Source organism: Delphinus delphis, chromosome 16 (genome assembly GCF_949987515.2).
Source record: "Delphinus delphis chromosome 16, mDelDel1.2, whole genome shotgun sequence".
In the NCBI taxonomy this organism is placed as follows: Eukaryota; Metazoa; Chordata; class Mammalia; order Artiodactyla; family Delphinidae; genus Delphinus; species Delphinus delphis.
Window position 1 is genome coordinate 59137939 of NC_082698.1, and position 18800 is coordinate 59156738.

The 18800-nt window shown below is 41.9% G+C and overlaps 1 protein-coding gene across 2 annotated transcripts in view; it reads left to right on the top strand.

Moving 5' to 3' along the window:
* USP54 (ubiquitin specific peptidase 54) overlaps positions 1 to 18040 on the top strand; it is a 109918-nt gene extending 91878 nt beyond the window's left edge. The window contains exons 19-24 of one of the 2 annotated variants that reach the window (XM_060034788.1): positions 211 to 979; positions 1067 to 1589; positions 9743 to 9861; positions 10465 to 10605; positions 14511 to 14697; positions 16728 to 18040. In XM_060034788.1, coding sequence (XP_059890771.1) covers positions 211 to 979; positions 1067 to 1589; positions 9743 to 9861; positions 10465 to 10605; positions 14511 to 14697; positions 16728 to 17230 — 2242 coding nt within the window. In that variant the 3' untranslated portion in view covers positions 17231 to 18040. Of the gene's footprint in view, positions 1 to 210; positions 1590 to 9742; positions 9862 to 10464; positions 10606 to 14510; positions 14698 to 16727 lie in introns of both variants that reach the window. The other variant, XM_060034789.1, reaches the window with a different exon arrangement.
* Positions 18041 to 18800: the final 760 nt, after the last annotated feature.

Below are 18800 nucleotides of genomic sequence, written 5' to 3' on the forward strand. Positions count from 1 at the left end.
ATTAATATTACCTGTTACTTAGGTGTGAGCCGACTATGTGCCTTCTCTTGTGAACCTCTGATCTGTTGACTCTACTTATGCTTGTCTTTCCATTTATTTTCACCATTACCTCTGTGAGTAGCTAGAAATGGAAACCAAATGAACAGTTATTTTTGTAAGTGATCTTGTCAATTAAGACAGCTTATGACTGGCTCTCTCTGTTTATTTCAGTGAACAGCCTATCCCGCTCCAAGTATTGTTAAGCCAGGAGGCCCAACTGGAACCCTACATGAATACAGAGTTTGGGGCCAGTTCTTTCACCTACTCATCCGCTTCCTGCCATGAGTCACACTCGCCATTATTCCCAGAGTCATCTGCCCTGTCTGCTCCACAGCACAATTCCTCTGGTGGGTCTGCCTCGAACCTTCTTACTTCTGTTGAGGTGGACAGCATTGACCCCTCTGTGTTCCACAGGCAGGGCTTACATAAAACACCAGGGAGAACTGAGAAGAATTCTCATCATGGTTGGGAACCAGAGGGTGAGCTGCAAAGCTACAGGGGGGACAACAGCAGCTGCACAAGGTTCCCCCAACAAGGAGGAAGAGGCACTGATCAAGAACAGCTATTTCAAGAAAAGAGGGATCCTGCTGACTCATCCCAGGTGATGCCTTGGCTATACCCAACTGGAACAACCACCTCTGAGAGAGGAGATGCACACAGTCTAGGCTGTGGTCCTTCAAGTTCATCAGCTCAGCCCAGCCTTTCTCTGTACAGGGCCTGCCACTCCATAATGCCTGCTCCTTCCTCTTCTGTGCTTCACTCTCCTAATACCTTACAGAAAACTAACCAATGCCTCCAAACCCAAAGCCTCAAAACTTCATTGACTTCAAAAGTGGACGGAGGCAGCGAGGAGCCCTATAGGCCAGAGTTTCCTACCGCAAAGGGGCTTGTCCGCTCTCTGGCAGAGCAGTTCCAGAGGATGCAGGGCACCTCCACAAGGGTTGGTACAGGTTCCCAGGATAGAAGTTTGCCCAACAGTCTAAGGAAGGACTCTTCCCTTTCTGACTCAAAGCCTCCATTCCCACAGGGTCAAGGGAAAGGTCATTGGCCTTGGGCAAAACAACAACCCTCTGTGGATGGTAGGAACAGACTGCCTTCCTGGGGAGAGGCTGCTGATCATCCTTCTCTTGCCATGAACTCTGGGCTGCCTAATGGTGAAACTTCTAGGGGAGGACAGTCCAGGTTGGCAGAGTCAGGTATTTACCATGGGAAACCGTCTCAAGTGAGAGATGCTAGGCCTAAGGAGCTGGGCAGCAGTGTCAACTTGGGAACTTCCTTGCCTTTGGATTCCTGGTTGAATGTTACAAGGCTTTGTGATTCTCAGCTTGGGGTCCCTGGGCCAGGAATGAAGTCCTCCCCTCCTGATTCCCATACCTGTGTAACTTATCCAGAAAGAAACCACATCCTTTTGCATCCACATTGGAACCAAGACACAGAGCAGGAGACCTCAGAATTGGAGTCTCTCTACCAGGCCAGTCTTCAGGTTTCTCAATCTGGCTCTTCTGGATGGGGGCAGCAGGAAGTGGCCTGGAACCCACTGAGCCAAACAGGTAAGAATGCAACCAGGGGCAGGGGGTGTGGGGGGCATCGAAAAGCTGAAGGCAGGAAGATAAGATCAGAAGGGGGATGGTGTTCTATGTAAATAATATCCTCAGCTTAGGAGGCAGCAGTAGAACTTCTGACTTTATTCATAAAGACTTCATGACAAGGGCTAGACATTTTTCTGGCTAGAGTGGAGAATGGGGGCAGAATCATCACTCACAAGCTAGTTCCCTCCTTCTAAAGAGACCAGTGAGTATTTGCCCAGGGCTGCTGAGTATGAATGCTAAGGAGTGGTTCCTAGGCCTTTGAGAGTGACTTAGCATGAGGTATGGGAGGCTGGGAGGAAAAGTCATTCTTCTATGGCTTAGGAACAAGCTCCAACTTGCAATGAGGATGTTCACGTTGAGCCAAGTCTCCAGTGTGGCATATCCAGATCGTACTGAACCAGCAATATCAAGACCTTCCCTGATCCGTTCAGGAACTACCAGGTTTAGAATTTTCAAGGTGGTATGCTTGTAGGGTACCTGTTCACCGACTCTTTGTGAGATTATGTTGTGTGAAGAGTGAAGTCTAATGTTAAATGCACAGCACAGAATTAGTTCTGTAAACTGAAGACATGAAGGATATTTATAACTTAAGATTGATGTACTTAAGAACTCCAAAGCCTGAAGTATTGTTCTGTCTCCATCATTAACTGTCAGTAAAAATTTGGACAAGTCATTTAATATCCAAGTTTTTACTTATAAGATGAGAGAATTGGTTCAATGATTTTATTTTATTTTATTATTATTATTTTTAAAATTTATTTATTTATTTATTGTTTTTGGCTGCATTGGGTTTTCGTTGCTGCGCGTGGGCTTTTCTCTGATTGTGGAGAACGGGGCTACTCTTTGTTGCGGTGCGCAAGCTTCTCATTGCGGTAGCTTCTCCTGTTGTGGAGCACGGGCTCTAGGCGCGTGGGCTTCAGTATTTGGGGCATGTGGGCTCAGTAGATGTGGCTCGCGGGCTCTAGAGCGCAGGCTCAGTAGTTGTGGTGCAATGGCCCAGCTGCTCCGCGGCATGTGGCATCTTCCTGGACCAGGGCTCTTCCCAGACCGTGTCCTCTGCATTGGCAGGCAGATTCTCAACCACTGTGCCACCAGGGAAGCCCCAATGATTTTATTTTTTAAAGATACCTTCCAACTCTTTAAATGATATGTATGATTCTGTAAAATTAAACTCAGAAATTTATCTTCAGTTTAGGTGGTATAGTTCTTTGCATGCAGGCAACCAATATTTAATTATAACCAAACAAGTGGTTATTGAAAATCTGCTATATTCCCAGGAGCATCAGAGTGGGGGATATCATATAAATATAAGATTTAATATTAAGATATGTTTTTTAGCATCTCCACTCTAGTGTAAACTTTGCAATAACATTTATTAAGTGCTCCTTAGGTATTAATACATAGGACAGGGCAGTATGGGAAGATTACAAAGAATGAGGAAAAGTTGGAGTTTGCCTCAATTAGCTTCCTCTCTAATATAAGGGAGAAAGAATATACGAATGTCAAGTATTTTAAGAATCATAAACACATATAAAAATATATTGCAATTAAAACTGAACTAACCAATTGAATGTCAAACATTATATTACAAACAAAACAAAACAAACCTTATGTTACCCCAGATAGCAACATTTTTTATTGTAGATGGTTTTGAAAATATATAAAATAACAAAAATCATTGATAACCCTGGCAGTAGTTTCATGAGTTTACTTCTGGCTTTGGGCTGCCGCCCCCCACCTCTGGTTGACATACTTTTTTTTTTTCCAAATTTCCCCTAGTTTACTTTTTTTTTCTAATTAATTTTTATTGGAGTATAGTTGCTTTACAATGTTGTATTAGTTTCTACTGTACAGCAAAATTAATCAGCCATACATATACATATATCCCCTCCCTTCCGGACTTCCCTCCCATTCAGGTCATCACAGTGCACTAAGTAGAATTCCCTGTGTTATACAATATGTTCTCATTAGTTATCTATTTTATACATAGTATCAATAGTGTCGTGACATACTTTTTTTTAAATTGAAGTATAGTTGATTTACAAAGTTGTGTTAGTTTCAGGTGTACAGCAAAGTGATTTAGTTCATATATATATGTGTATATATATATATATATATATGTGTGTGTGTGTATATATATATATATATATATATATTCTTTTTCAGATTTTTTCCATTATAGGTATTACAAAATATTGAATATAGTTCCCTGTGCCATGCAGAAGGTCCTTGTTGTTTATCTATTTTATATATAGTAGTGTGTATATGTTAATCCCAAACACCCATTTTATCCCTCCCCCTCTTTCCCCTTTGGTAACCATAAGTTTGTTTTCTACGTCTGTGAGTCTGTAGTATTTCTGTTTTGTAAATAAGTTCATTTGTGTCATTTTTTTAGATTCCACGTATAAGTGATATCGTATTATATTTGTCTTTCTCTGACTTACTTCACTTAATATAATAATCTCCATCTATGTTGCTTCTGGTTTTGTTTTTTATGCATATATACTATATATTTATTTGTTTTGTTTTTACAAAAAGCTGGATTATAATATATGTATATAGTTTAGTCCCATGATTTCTTACATTATATCCATAAGCATTTTCCCTTTGGAAAAAACTACTTTTAATGACTATAATATGCTGCATATAAATACACCATAATATATTCAACCATTCTACTGTGGTTGAATATTTAGGTTACTTAAAATTTTTTGATAATACAGCATTGTGATGAATATCCTTATACTTAAGAGTTTGGCCACATTTCTGATAAACTCCTTAGGATAAACTTTTTGAAGGGTAATAACTAGTTGAAGGTTATAAACTTTAAAAAATCTCTTGATACATACTGGCAAACTCAGGAAGATTATACTTCTGGTTTTTTTTGTTTGTTTGTTTGTTTTTTGCGGTAAGCGGGCCTCTCACTGTTGTGGCCCCTCCCATTGCGGAGCACAGGCTCCGGACGCGCAGGCTCAGCGGCCTTGGCTCACCGGCCCAGCCTCTCCGCGGCATGGGGGATCTTCCCGGACTGGGGCACGAACCCGTGTCCCTTGCATCGGCAGGCGGACTCTTAACCACTGCACCACCAGGGAAGCCCTATACTTCTGAAAACAGTATGAAAGCGTACCTAGCAACCATTAATTTTTACTTAATAGTGAACAAAAACTAATTTAAAAAATCCGGTTAATGAATCAGTCCTCAAAACAACTTGTGAAACCAAACTAGGTTTTATTTTGGTTAGAGTCTCTTTTTTATTTTTATTTTATTTTTATTTTTTTTAGAGTCTCTTTTTTAAATTGAGTCTTTCAGAACTGACGTGGCAGAATAAAGAAGAGATCAGTGGAATAAATCAAGAAGTGGACGATGAAGGAAAATGCCAGTTAGGATCCATATATGACAGAATATATCTTTAGGGGAGTCTTGCTTTATCTTATTGTAAAGCATTTATTAAGCACCAAATTACTTTTTTTCTCCAATTTTATTGATATAGTTGACAAATAACACTGTATAAGTTTAAGGTCTACAGTGTGATGGTTTGATACATGTATATATTGCAAAATGATTACCACAGCAAAGTTAATTAACACAGCCATCACCATACCTAATTACAATATCTTTCTTTCTTTTTTTTTGTGGTGAGAACATTTAAGATTTACTGTCTTGGGGCTTCCCTGGTGGCGCAGTGGTTGGGAGTCCGCCTGCCGATGCAGGGGACACGGGTTCGTGCCCCGGTCCGGGAAGATCCCACATGCCGCGGAGCGGCTGGGCCCGTGAGCCATGGCCGCTGAGCCTGCGCGTCCGGAGCCTGTGCTCCGCAACAGGAGAGGCCACAACAGTGAGAGGCCCGTGTACCGCAAAAATAAATAAATAAATAAATAAATAAATAATAAAAAAAAAGATTTACTGTCTTAGCAACTTTCAGGTATATAGTAATACAATATTGTTAACCATAGTCACCATGCTATACATTAGATCCTCAGAACTTATTCATCTTATAAGTGGAAATGATGTGTACCCTTTGATCAGCATCTCTATATTCCCCCCACCCCCTGGCTCCTGGCAGCTACCATTCCATTCTCTGTTTCTATGAGTTTGGCTTTTTTAAAGATTCCACATATAAGTGTGATCATATAGTATTTGTCTTTCTCTGTATGACTTATTGCTTTAAAAAAAAGAAAGCTTTATTGATATATAATTTATGTACTGGACAATTCACCTATTTAAAGTGTACAATTTAGTGGTTTTTTAGGATATTGACAGAGTTGTCCATCCATTACCACAATCAGTTAAAGTATTTTTTCATCACCCCCAAAAGAAATCCTGTACCCATTAGTATTCACTCCCCAGTAAACCTCTAATCTATTTTCTGCCTATAGATGACCTATTTTGGACATTTCATATAAATAGAATCATATAGAATGTGATATTTTGCAACCAGATTAGTTTTGACATGACTATAGTTCCTAAAGGGTTATGTGAACACTGCCCTTGACCTATATTCTAAATTTCATAGTAGTTTGAAGTTGCTCACACATCATCTTAAAAATTAAAAATAATGTTTTGTTATGGATAACTTCAAATATTTTCTAAAGTAAAGAGTAAATGCTATAATCACCCCCTTGTTCTTATCACTAACTTCCAAGATGATTATCAATTATCAGCCGATGGCTGATTTTGATTTAGGGACCCCTCCCCCGCCCCTGCCACTTTCCCTCCCCACTGGATTATTTTAAAGCAAATCCCAGACATTATATCATTTCCTCCATAAATAGTTTGGAATGTATCTCTAAGAAATAAAGACTCTTTTAAAACGCAGAACTATAATATTATTATACCTAAAAAATTAGCAATAATTTCTTAATATAATACAGTAACTAGCCAGTATTCAATTTTTTTCAATTGTCCCACAGGTGTCTTTTCACAGTTGGTTTATTTCGAATCAGAATCCAAACAAGATCCACACATTGCATTTTGTTGATGTGTCTCAAGGCTTCTTTTAAGCCTGTAAGATTCCTGTCTCTTTTTTCCCCTTGCCATTTATTTGTTGAAGAAATTTGGTCATTTGTCTTCCACGTTTTAGATTATATTCTAGGAGAGGTTTTTTTGTTGTCATTTTGTTTTTAAAACATGTTCTCCTAAGACCCTCTTTTTCCCTATAACTTGGTACTTAGGGCTAGAAGGTTTGATTCTTGATTAAAATCAGGTTTACTTTTTAAAAATAAGAATATTTCATAGGTAGTACTTAGACTTCTTATATCATATCAAGAAGTACATAATGTCTGGTAGTCTTTCTTCTTGTTACTATTGATCAGTGAGTAGATGTCACCTTAATTCTATCAAATCAAGAAGTCCCCTCAACAGTACTCCTTACAGAAGGCCACCTCCACCTCTGTTTAAGTATCTTTAAAGGAATCAGTGTCTACTCTCTTCAGGAGGTTCCAATGGCTACCTTATTGTCTAGGTAGGAATCACACTTGACTTGATTAGAGGAGCACCAAATTCTAACCATTACAGCTGTAATTCTTAAATCTGGCTGTCCATCATAGTCACCTGAAGAATGGGTTTTTTTAAAAAAGGAAGAAAAATTTTATTATTATTATTTTTAAAATAAATTTATTTATTTTTGGCTGCGTTGGGTCTTCGTTGCTGTGCGCGGGCTTTCTCTAGTTGCAGCGAGCAGGGGCTATTCTTTGTTGCAGTGCGCGGGCTTCTCATTGCGATGACTTCTCTTGTTGCAGAGCATAGGCTCTAGGCACATGGGCTTCAGTAGTTGTGGCACGTAGGCTCAGTAGTTGTGGCTCACGGGCTCTAGAGCACAGGCTCAGTAGTTGTGGTGCAAGGGCTTAGTTGTTCCGTGGCATGTGGGATCTTCCTGGACCAGGGCTCGAACCTGTGTCCCCTGCATTGGCAGGCAGATTCTTAACCACTGCACTACCAGGGAAGCCCAGAATAATTTTATATAAATGGGATCATAGCACACATGATTGTTGTTGTTTTATATTTATTTATTTATTTTATTTTATTTTATTTTTGACTGCGTCGGGTCTTAGTTGTGGCATGCAGGATCTTCCGTTGCGGTATATGTGCCCCTTGCTGCGCTGGGCAGGCTTCTCTGTAGCTGTGGTGCACGGGCTCCAGAGCGTGCAGGCTCCAGAGCACGTGGGCTCAGTAGTTGTGGCACATGGGCTCTCTAGTTGTGGCCTGCATGCTCAGTAGTTACGGGGCATGGGCTTACTTGCCCCATGGCATGTGGGATCTTAGTCCCTGACCAGGGATCGAACCCATGTACCCTTCATTGTAAGGCAGATTCTTAACCACTAGACAGCCAGGGAAGTTCCTATGTTGTTTTTACTACAGACAATTTTTGTTTCTCTCTCCTTCCCTCAAATCAATCCCTACCATTTATCCCCCACCACCTTCTCAGACAGTAGTCTAATGTGCATATTTCTGTATTTCTCTGTTCATATAATCCTATATAGACCTACATATATAGTGTTTTTTTTTGTTTGGGGATAATATTACAGATTTTTTTCCTTTAACTCAACAATACTTGATGAAAATTCCTCTAAGTCATCTAGTTTAACTCAATTCATTCTTTTTAGTGGCTGGACAATATTTGATATTGAGGATACTGTAATGTATTTAGCCATTCTGCTATAGATGGGCATTACTTTATTTCTAGTTCTTGGCCACTACAAACAAGGCCGCAATAAACAGATAGTTTTGCTTCTTATTCCCAGGAGTAGAACTATTGGTTAAGAGGATAAATATATTTTCAGTCTTAATGGTTATCTCTAGATTGCTTTTTAGGAAAACTATAACATTTCACATTTCTTCCAACAATGTTTGAGGATATTCTCCCACACTTTTTGTGGAAACCTTTTAAAAATAAATATTCCCAGGCTCCAGCCAGAAAGATTCTGATTCAGTAGGTCTGCAGAGAGGTACACAAAGCTGTATTTTTTAAAAGTTCTAGATGAATCTGAGGTAGTATTGGAACCACTGCATTTAAGCACAAGGAAATATTGAAAATAACTGGCCTTCTTGCTTAGTATATCAGCAATATCAGAATCAAAATAACAAATCAAGACATGAATTGGCAATAGACATATATATCAAATGTAGGTCAAGGATGTGTGCATTTTCAGAATGGAAGGCTTAAGTAGTTGTATTGGGGTGAGCGCCTTGGGAGTCACATATCCAGTTTGGAACAGCTCATCTCTTAATAGTCTCGCAAGATTTTGAGGAAGAGATAAACATTTAGAATTTGTTTAGAATTTAAGTGAAGAAAAGAGAGAAGCTGGAGCTTCCCTGCTGGCGCAGTGCTTGGGAGTCCGCCTGCCGATGCAGGGAACACGGGTTCGTGCCCCGGTCCGGGAAGATCCCACATGCCGCGGAGCGGCTAGGCCCGTGAGCCATGGCCACTGAACCTGCGTGTCCGGAGCCTGTGCTCCGCAACGGGAGAGGCCACAACAGTGAGAGGCCCGTGTACAGGAAAAAAAAAAAAAGAGAGAAGCTAATGGGGGAAGTAAAAGAGCACTGCACATACAAAATGTTGCTGAAGAGCTCCTGCTCATAGTATATAACTGGAAGTGTAAGTGCAGAGACTTGAGTTTTAATCCTGGTTAAACTACTTACTACTTGTCAAATCCTGGAACTCATTTTCCTACTTTGTAAAATGAGTCGGTTTAATATGTGATTACTATGATAATTTTCAATTCCTAACCAGACTGGAGATAATAGTTCCTTTGTCATCACAGACACTCTAGAGAATCACTATATCAGATAATTTCCTCTGTATGTATTATAAGTCTTGGGCCCAAGGCTGACAGAAGCAAAGCTGATTATATTTACTATTCAGCTATCTGTCCACAGAGCCCTTTCTCAACAAGGTTCTTCAAGGCCTGTGTTCTGAGATCCTTATGGTCTTATAGGAAGCTATCCATATTCTGAAACTCCTGTTTCTACATTCCAGGAGCCCATCCTCCAGTGGATTCAGAGATGCATATTTGTTATTTAATGAAACAAGAATTCCTGAGTTTTGTGCTGCCAGGCTGAGTTTAGACTCCAGGAGAAGAGATGGCTTCAACCTGTATTTATGTTTTCCTCCTCAGGCTCTACAGATGGTGTAGGAAGGAGGTTGCGCTCAGCCCCTGGCCTTGATCTCTCAAAGACCCCAACAGCAGAAATAGAGCACAGTCTCCATGAAGCCAATACAGTGTCTACTTCTCAGGTAGCCACCTCAGGTGCTAAAGTTTTGGGCATGGGGTGATGTGTTGGGAAAGAATTATGGAGAGAGATGAGTGGTAGGGTTGGTGGTAAAGCAGCGGCATGGTAATGTGGGGCTGTTGGAAGAGAAGAAGGTCTATGATTGGGCTTCTTCTTTTTCTTTTTTTTAACATCTTTATTGGAGTATAATTGCTTTACAATGTTGTGTTAGTTTCTGCTGTATAACAGTGAATCAGCTATACATATACCTATATCCCCATATCCCCTCCCTCTTGCATCTCCCTCCCACCCTCCCTATCCCACCCCTCTAGGTGGTCACAAAGCACTGAGCTGATCTCCCTGTGCTATGCGGCTGCTTCCCACTAGCTATCTATTTTACATTTGGTAGTGTACATATGTCAATGCTACTCTCTCACTTCGTCCCAGATTGGGCTTCTTTTGAGTGAGAGGAGATTGCCACATGGCCACTACCTTTTAAATACGTCTAATTCAGATATCTACTAGTGAGTCTTACCCTATTCTCTCCCATATCCCTCGGGACAGGGTCTGTGGGAAAACCACATGTCTGGTGTTCTGTGTCTGCCTGTGTGTGTCTGTGTGTTTGAAGGCTGCACCTGGCCGAGGCCCCAGCAGGGAGTGTGGGGAGGATGATCAGTATGGTGCAGAGAACTTTCGGCGCATCTCACGCAGTCTCAGTGGCACCGTTGTCTCAGAGAGGGAGGACGTCCCAGTCTCTTCCCACAGTTTTGTAAGTAGAATCAGGGTCTATCTATTCAGAGCATCCTCTTTCTCTTGCTAGGTAAAAATATACTGCAGGTGAAGGGGCAGGAGAAGCTGAAAGTTGTAATCTGGGGGAAAGCCATAGGCACTCAGCAAAAATGAGGACACATAGTCATTATTTTCTTGACACACATTTACTTGGAGCCTAGAAGAATGTCCCTTCTCTGTAGCAGTTCTGGAAGGTGTATTATAGGCTTCCCCAGGATGAGAAGAGTACTAGCAGCCTCAAGAGGAGTCTTGGAGAAGCCACTGCTGCTGACTGGGTTAGAACCCACTGTACTAATCAAAGGAAGAAGATAAGAGATGGGTTGGAGTATTGTTTTGCCTTTTCTTCCCCATCCTAGTACATGACTGAGTAGGGTCCAGTGTGCTTTCAAGCTGAAATGAAGCATGTACATTAGCAAGAGAAGGAAAATGATTTAAAATCCTCATCCTTGGGGCTTTTCATATGGCATTAATGCAGTAGTCTATATGTGAAAGGGACAGGGACACCCAAGTCAGCAGAGATCAGCTAATTCAAATAGTTTCAGTGGTTGGGTTTCTAAAACGTGCCTTTTGAGAATTTCACACACTTGCCCAAAGCAAGTTGAATTTTTATTTCAGTAGGGGTCAGGATACAAAGCACCAGTATATTGAAGCATGCTCACCAGGTCAGTTTGATAAATACTAAAAAACAGGTCTTAAATATGTGATATAAAAATGTACAAAAAGAAAACTGTCTCTTCCACCACTTCTTCAGATCCAACTTCTTTCCCTAGAGGTAGTCATTTTTTCCAGTTTATTGCTCATAAGTTTCTAAAGAGCTTTGAACAGTTGGCCATTCTTTTTGGAAAAGGTGGCCTTTTCTTCCCAATATTTGTTCTCATATACCTTTAACGGCGAATTGTTATTTTCCTAGGAGAGTTGGCTTCCTTTGTCCTGACTTCTGTATCATTCATTTATTCATTGATTCGTTCTTTTTTTTATTTTTTTGATGTGGACCATTTTTTTAAAGTCTTTATTGAATTTGTTACAAAATTGCTTCTGTTTTATGTTCTGGTTTTTTGGTCACGAAGCCTGTGGGATCTTAGCTCCCTGCCAGGGATCGAACCCACAACCCCTGCATTGGAAGCCGAAGTCTTAACCACTGGACTGCCAGGGAAGTCCCGATTCATTCTTTTAAACAAATGCTTTTTGAGCTTATGTTCTAGGTGTTGTGCCAGATGCTGGGGAAGTGGTGGTGAGTGAGCTAGATACAGTCCCTGCTCTCATGACTTTACAGTCTACTGGGGGAGACAGATAAATAAACAATTGTAATATAATATGATAGGATTTAATGCTATGGAAGCATAATAGAGGGGACATCTAAACCAGGCTTGAAGAATCAGGGAAGTCTTCCTACAGGAAGTAAAAAGAATGTAGCAGATAAAGGGACCTGAAGCAGACATTAACTGAGTTAAAAGAAGCTCATTGGTATGGCATGATTAGAGTCTGGTGAGGGAAGGATGGAGAGTATTGACAAGTGGGACTGGAAACACTATAAACAAGGGTCATATCATGAACCACAGTAAGGAGTTCAGGAGGATAGAAGTGGACATACTGGAGAGCCAATTAGGAAGTAAAAATTAATGTGTTTGGTACCTGCTTGCCTGGATATGGAGAAAGGAGAATCAAGGATAATATCTAGGAGTTGTAGGTTGATAATGATAATATTGAGGGAGGAGAAGCAGGAATATATTTGGGGGGAGAGATATCTGCAATTTTGGATATATTAAGCTTGAGTGGAGACAGGTATCTGGTAGGCCTTTGGTTGTGAGACATATAAACTTGAAATTGAGATTCGAGAATCATAGCCACTAAAAAGAGGAAAAGAGTATTACAAAAAGAGGCGAGGAACCAGGACATATCCCTGAAGAGTATCAGATTTGAGGTGGTTCTTCTGAAGAACCCGAAAAGGAGACTTGGTAAAAGAGACCAGAGAGATAGAAAGGAAACCAGTGAAAGTGGTGTCTCTTTCTTCTATGGCTGTGTCACATGCCGAGAGGACTAGCACCTGGTCCTTATGCTATATGGTAAATGCCTACCATGTGCCATGCTGTTGTTAGGTGCTATGAGAACACACTGATGGAACAACACAAAATATCTTACAATCTAGTAAAGGAAATAAGATATACTGGAATATAGATTATTTTATTTAATATATTATTTATTAAGTGCCTGTAATGTTCCAGGAGCTGTTCAAGGTGCTGGGGATACTGGAGTGAAAATAAGTGTATTCTACTAGGAGAGAAAGACAATAAACAAGTAAACCCCAGACAATGTGTGATAAAGAAGAATAAAGCAAAGGAAGAGGATAAGGAGTAAAGAGGTAATAGTGGTTATTCTCAGGGCTATTTTTGATAGAGTAGTGAGGGAAATCAGCTCTAAGAAAGTAACATTTGATCAGAGACCTCAGTGACATGAAGGTGTAAGCCACGGGAAGAACATTCCCGGTAACAGAAACGCAGAGTGTAAAGGCCCTGAGGTGGAATGAGCTTGGTGTGTCTGAGGAATGTTAAGAAGGTTAGAGTGTAAAAGGCACAGGAATGGTAGGAGATAAAGTGAGAAAGATCAGCATTGCCATATCACATAGGCACTTGCAGGCCACACTAAGGAGGTAGTGGGCTGGAGATAGGAAGACTAAATTGGAGGCTGCTGCAGTGGTCCAATTGAGTTTAAATATAAAACCTATAGGTAGAGGGCTTCCCTGGTGGCGCAGTGGTTGAGAGTCCACCTGCCGATGCAGGGGACACGGGTTCATGCCCCGGTCCGGGAAGATCCCACATGGCGCTAAGTGGCTGGGCCCGTGAGCCATGGCCGCTGAGCCTGCGAGTCCGGAGCCTGTGCTCCACAACGGGAGAGGACACAACAGTGAGAGGCCCGCGTACTGCAAAAAAAAAAACAAACCTATAGGTAGAAATGACATTACATGGCATAGGTAACTAATGGAATTGTGGAAGAAAAGTGCAAAATCAAGGGCAATGTCAACATTTCAGTCTAGGTGACAAGAAAATACGGTACCAGGAGGAGGAGTTTGGAAGAATGTTGGTTCAATTTTGGACATATTAGTGTTTCATATGTTAAAGGGGATATTTCAGAGATTTTGCCACAGAAGTGAATGTTGAATGGAGCATAGAGCAGGTCATAAGCATCAATGGGTACAAACTTGACAGGCAGCACCAAAGTGGAGACTGTAGAGTGTAGCAGTAATGGGAGAGATGGAATAGAGAGTTTTTGATTGTACATTTAGGGAGATATATATTAGTTCCCAATATTTAGAGAGAGTGTAGAATTTTCTTTTTCAATCTCTCAGGCTTTCTGAATTTCTCTCATTTCTTCTCTATTTTTAATTTCTTAATTTTTAAATATGTATTTTTTAGAGGCTTTTGTTACTTTTTTTTTTTTTTGGCCATGCTGAGCAGCTTGTGGAATCTTCGTTCCCTGACCAGGGATTGAACCTGTGCCCTTAGCAATGAAAGCACATAGTCCTGGACCGCCAGGGAATTCCCCACTTCTCTATTTTTAAATTTCTATCACAATCTCTCTAATTCTATTATTAGCATTAAGGAGTTTGCTAAAGACCTTGATGTTAGGTTTGGGAAGGTGAGGGTTATGAGGAAGATAGATTAAGGGAAGAGAATCTGTAGTTTGGTGTCTCCAGTTCATAGTGGTCAGGATGTTTCCTAGAGGGGCTGATAGGGAGAGTGACAAGTAAATTGGGTCCCTCTCTAGATTAAGGAATGCTTGTACTCTAGTTCCTTCCATCTCCCCCTGCTTTCCTCACTGTTTACCCAACCATATCCTGCTCTGTGTTAATCCTCATCTCTATGTTTTTTTGTCTTGTCTCATTATAAGGATTCATCAAACGCGAGGAAAAAGCCTTTGGAAACCGGGCACCGTTGTTCCAGCTCCTCTTCCCTCCCTGTCATCCATGACCCTCCTGTGTTTCTCCTTGGTCCCCAACTCTACCCATCCCAACCACAGTTCCTGTCCCCAGATGTCTTGATGCCCAGCGTGGCAGGGGAGCCCCATAGACCCCCAGGTAACTCTCCCCACAATCTACTATTATGTGCTGGAATGTGGTACATTTCCAGGGACTTGGAAGAATCAAATCAGTACACCTGTTGGGGGGTGGGGGAAGAGGGGTCACAGGTGGGGTTGTAAAGGGATATGAATGACTGCTTTAAAGATGAATTATGATTGAATCATTTCTTGGGCAACATGGTCTAGACCAGAGCTCCCAGAATCTAACTACCCATGAAAATGAATTGCTTCAGTCATGATAGGATATGCTTTTAAGTGACCAAGGGGAGTTAATACCTAGTCTTTAAGATCCCCCAAAACAGGAAGTGTCATCTCTATCAGCTAGTTTCCTCTCCTTCTATCCCGAGTCTCAGTTGAGCGATGGTCTAGGACAGCGGTCCCCAACCTTTTTGGCACCAGGGACCAGTTTCGTGGAAGACAATTTTTCCACAGATGGGAGGGGCAGGGGGGATGGTTTGGGGATGATTCAAGCGCATTACATTTATTGTGCATTTTACTTCTATTACTATTACATTGTAATATATAATGAAATAATTATACAACTCGCCATAATGCTGACAGGAGGCAGAGCTCCAGCGGTAATGCGAGTGATGGGGAGTGGCTGTAAATACTGATGAAGCTTCGCTTGCTCCCCTGCTGCTCACCTCCTGCTGTGTGGCCTGGTTCCTAACAGGCCATGGACAGATAGCAGACCGTGGCTCCGGGGTTGGGGACCCCTGATCTAGGAGGACGAGGTGTGAATGGGAGACTTGGAAAGACCCTTGGAATATCCATGCCATGTATAGAGACCCAGACAATCCTGGGGAAGGTGGACAGTATCCTTTTGGCTTTGACCCTCCACAGCTAGATTTGTTCCTTTTCCTCCTTATGGGCTGAATCTACAGTTTAAGGCAGTGATTCTCAACGGGAAAGGGGAGGTGCTACTGGCATATAGTGGGTAGAAGGGCCAGGGATGCTGCTAAACATCCAGCAATGCACAAGCAGTTTCCTTGCACACCCCATCCCACCCCCAAAACAAAGAACTGTCAGCCCAAAATATCAGTAGTGCCGAGGTTGAGAAACCTGTCTGTGGATATGTAAATCCCCAGGGCAAGGGATGGTTGTCATTCTTAGAACAGAAGATAGAGTAGTATTGTTGATATTTGTGTCCAAATTTTAGGGAGCTTTGGATACGCAGGCCTTCTGGACAAATGGACTTCATATTACTCAGTGGAACAGCCAGGTAGCCAGCCTCCTTTGACAGTTATTAGGGGTATCTGATTAGTCAGGCAGCATTTATTGCAACTTGTTCTGCACCAAATGCTACAGTGAATACAGGGAAGAATGAAGGCAGCTCTCTGCTCTCAAAGAGCTCAGAGTTTCAATAGTCAGATATACATATGTGTAAGTATAGTACAGGTGTTGATGGAATTTTAAAATAAAGAATGAAAAATATTGTTTAGAAGTGATTTTTTGAAAATTAGTTATTTTGTTTCTTTTAAGTAAAGGGGAATCAATGTATAGAAAAGGCATTTCACATTATGTATGTGGGAGTGGTGCAAACAAAAGCAGAGATCTTGGAGAATGAGCAAGAATGTAAGCAGACACAGCTTAACTTCAGTGAAGGTACCATGTTCAGAAAAACTGAGTGATGTTTTGGAGTGGTGGCTCTTAAGGAGTAAAGTTGTCACAGTGAGAACATACATTTGCAATATTAGAGAGCCATTTGTGTGTGACTGTGTGTGTGTGTGTGTGTGTGTGTGTGTGTGTGTGTCTTTTGGAGGAAGGATTATAGTGCAGTGAGACAGAAGTATGGCAACATCCAGGAGACTGTTTCATTTGCACAGGTTGGAGGTAAGAGACTTGATTTTAATGTTTATTAAGAATTTTAAAAAATGAAATTAAAAGCAAAACTAGGTTCCTTCTTTCCCTTATGTGTATGTTCTTGGAGAGGTGGGGAGTTGGAAGGAACAGCCAGAAATGGTCTTCTGGAAAGGAGAATGGTTTTACTGAAGATGCTCAATCGTTGGGTTTCTTTTCTCTTCCCAGGAACTTCGAGGAGTGTCCAGCAGTTTCTGGCTATGTGTGACAGGGGTGAAACTTCCGAAGCGGTCAAGCACACAGGAAGGACTTTGAACTACCGGAGTCTCCCCCATCGAACCAGAACAGATGCCTCCTGGGGAGCATGGTCAGAGACCAACCAGCATATTGGCGCCAGATTCCTGACTACTCCAGGGTGCAAGCCTCAGCTAACTCACACTGCCACACTACCAGAGAGACACCAGGGCCTTCAGGTTCCTCATGCTCAGTCCTGGGAGGATCTTTTCCATTCACCCTCCCACCTTCCCATTGTTTACCCTGTGTCTCTGCCGTCAAGCAGTCTTCGTGTACCCCTGAGGTCAGCTTGGAATTCAGGTCCTGTTCCAGGGTTTCGAGCCCCTGGTCCTCGAAGAGTAGATATGCCCCCAGATGATGATTGGAGGCAAAGCAGTTATACCCTGCAATCTGGGCACAGGAGGACAGGGAGAGAGGAGTTTCTGTTTTTGTTCTAGCAGATGCCCCTGGAAGAGAGCAGATCAGGGCTAGAGCCATGCAGCACAGCAGGTGGTAAAGGTCACCCCTTTCCTCTCCTGGAGCCACAGCTTTCTCTGCAGAGTTGGTACCCTGCATCCCTGCTGGGGCTGTGCTAGTCTCATCTCAGCATAGAGTTGGCACCTTCTCCTAGGGGTACCAGGAACCGCTAAAGAGACCTGGCTCTTTGAGAGGGAATATTTGAAATTCCAATTTCCATTCACCTAGCAAAAGGAAGCAGCTGCTGTTTAGGGCTTTATTTGACCCACCTTAAAGATGAATCCATATTACTCTGGACACTAGCCATTCCTTAGGATCTTAGGGTCACCGTTTTATTCCTGAATACTCTATGCCCCCACCTCCACCTGAGCCCTCGTATTCTGTTCCTTATTATATTACCAACTTCTTTGTTTTATCCACCTGTCCCTATTACCTGACCTTCTGTCTTCCCAATCCCCCATCCTTGGAGGGACATGTAGCCCTGTAGTCTTGGTCTTGACCACAACATTCAGGCTAACCCACCTGCCCAGATTGTCCCTCTGCCTTCAAACTTTTGGCCTAGAATGCGAGGCTGCCAACATAACAATTGCTCTTCTGAACAGAAGGAGTCAGGCACACTAACATACCCTCCTGTCCTCAGCAGCAGAGCCATTACTGCCACTCGCTCAGTCGCCGTTGTAAACCCTGAGAGTCAGCTGAACTATTTTAGGGCCAAACATACTGTTTTTGTAAAGTATTTTTCATTAATAAATCTATAAGATAGTTCTATTTAATTCCTTGTCACTTAATTGTCTATTTAATCCCTTTTGTATGCTCTTGCTCTTTTGTATTGGGGTGGGGAAGCCTGGAGAAGCAAGAAATACCAATTCCCAGTGGCCTGGGGCTCTGTATATGGCTTTTGACTGAGTGAAAGTGAGCAGCCAAAGAGGAATTGAAGGATAGTTGAAAGGTATATATTCAGGGTAGGAGTCAATGTGTCCTAATATGGAGTGACTTTCCTTGTTATTATTGCCACTAGTATATTTTCTATCCCTTTCCTGCCAAGAGGCACTCAACACATTACACACTTTCTCCTTCCCTCCTTAGGGAGATTTTCTGGGGATTCAAACTCCTCTTACAAACTCACTCCTGATCTAGGTACTCTTGGTGCCCTCCCTCTACAAGTTTGTGATGCGCCTCGTATCCTTTCCTTGCTCTCTTCCCATGGCTGCCCCTCCCCTTCCCCTGTGGAATTATTGCACTTCCATGCCAGAAAGATCCATTTTCACCCCTGCCTCACTCCCAAATTCACCTCCCTCTAAAAAATATTTTGTGAGTTCCCTTTGCAAAGAATACCCATTGGGCATTTCTCTTCTGTTTTACCCCAGCTCTCACGATCACTTAGATTGACGAAATGAAGAGGTAGAGAGGTGCTCTTTGAGACCTTTGAACAACTGCTTATCTAATTATCTCCATCTATTTTGAACACATTCTGAGCACATGTAGTATTGAGCAGGAGGATGCGCAGGCATTTCTCACCCTATGCTACTTGAATCCTATGCCATCAAGATA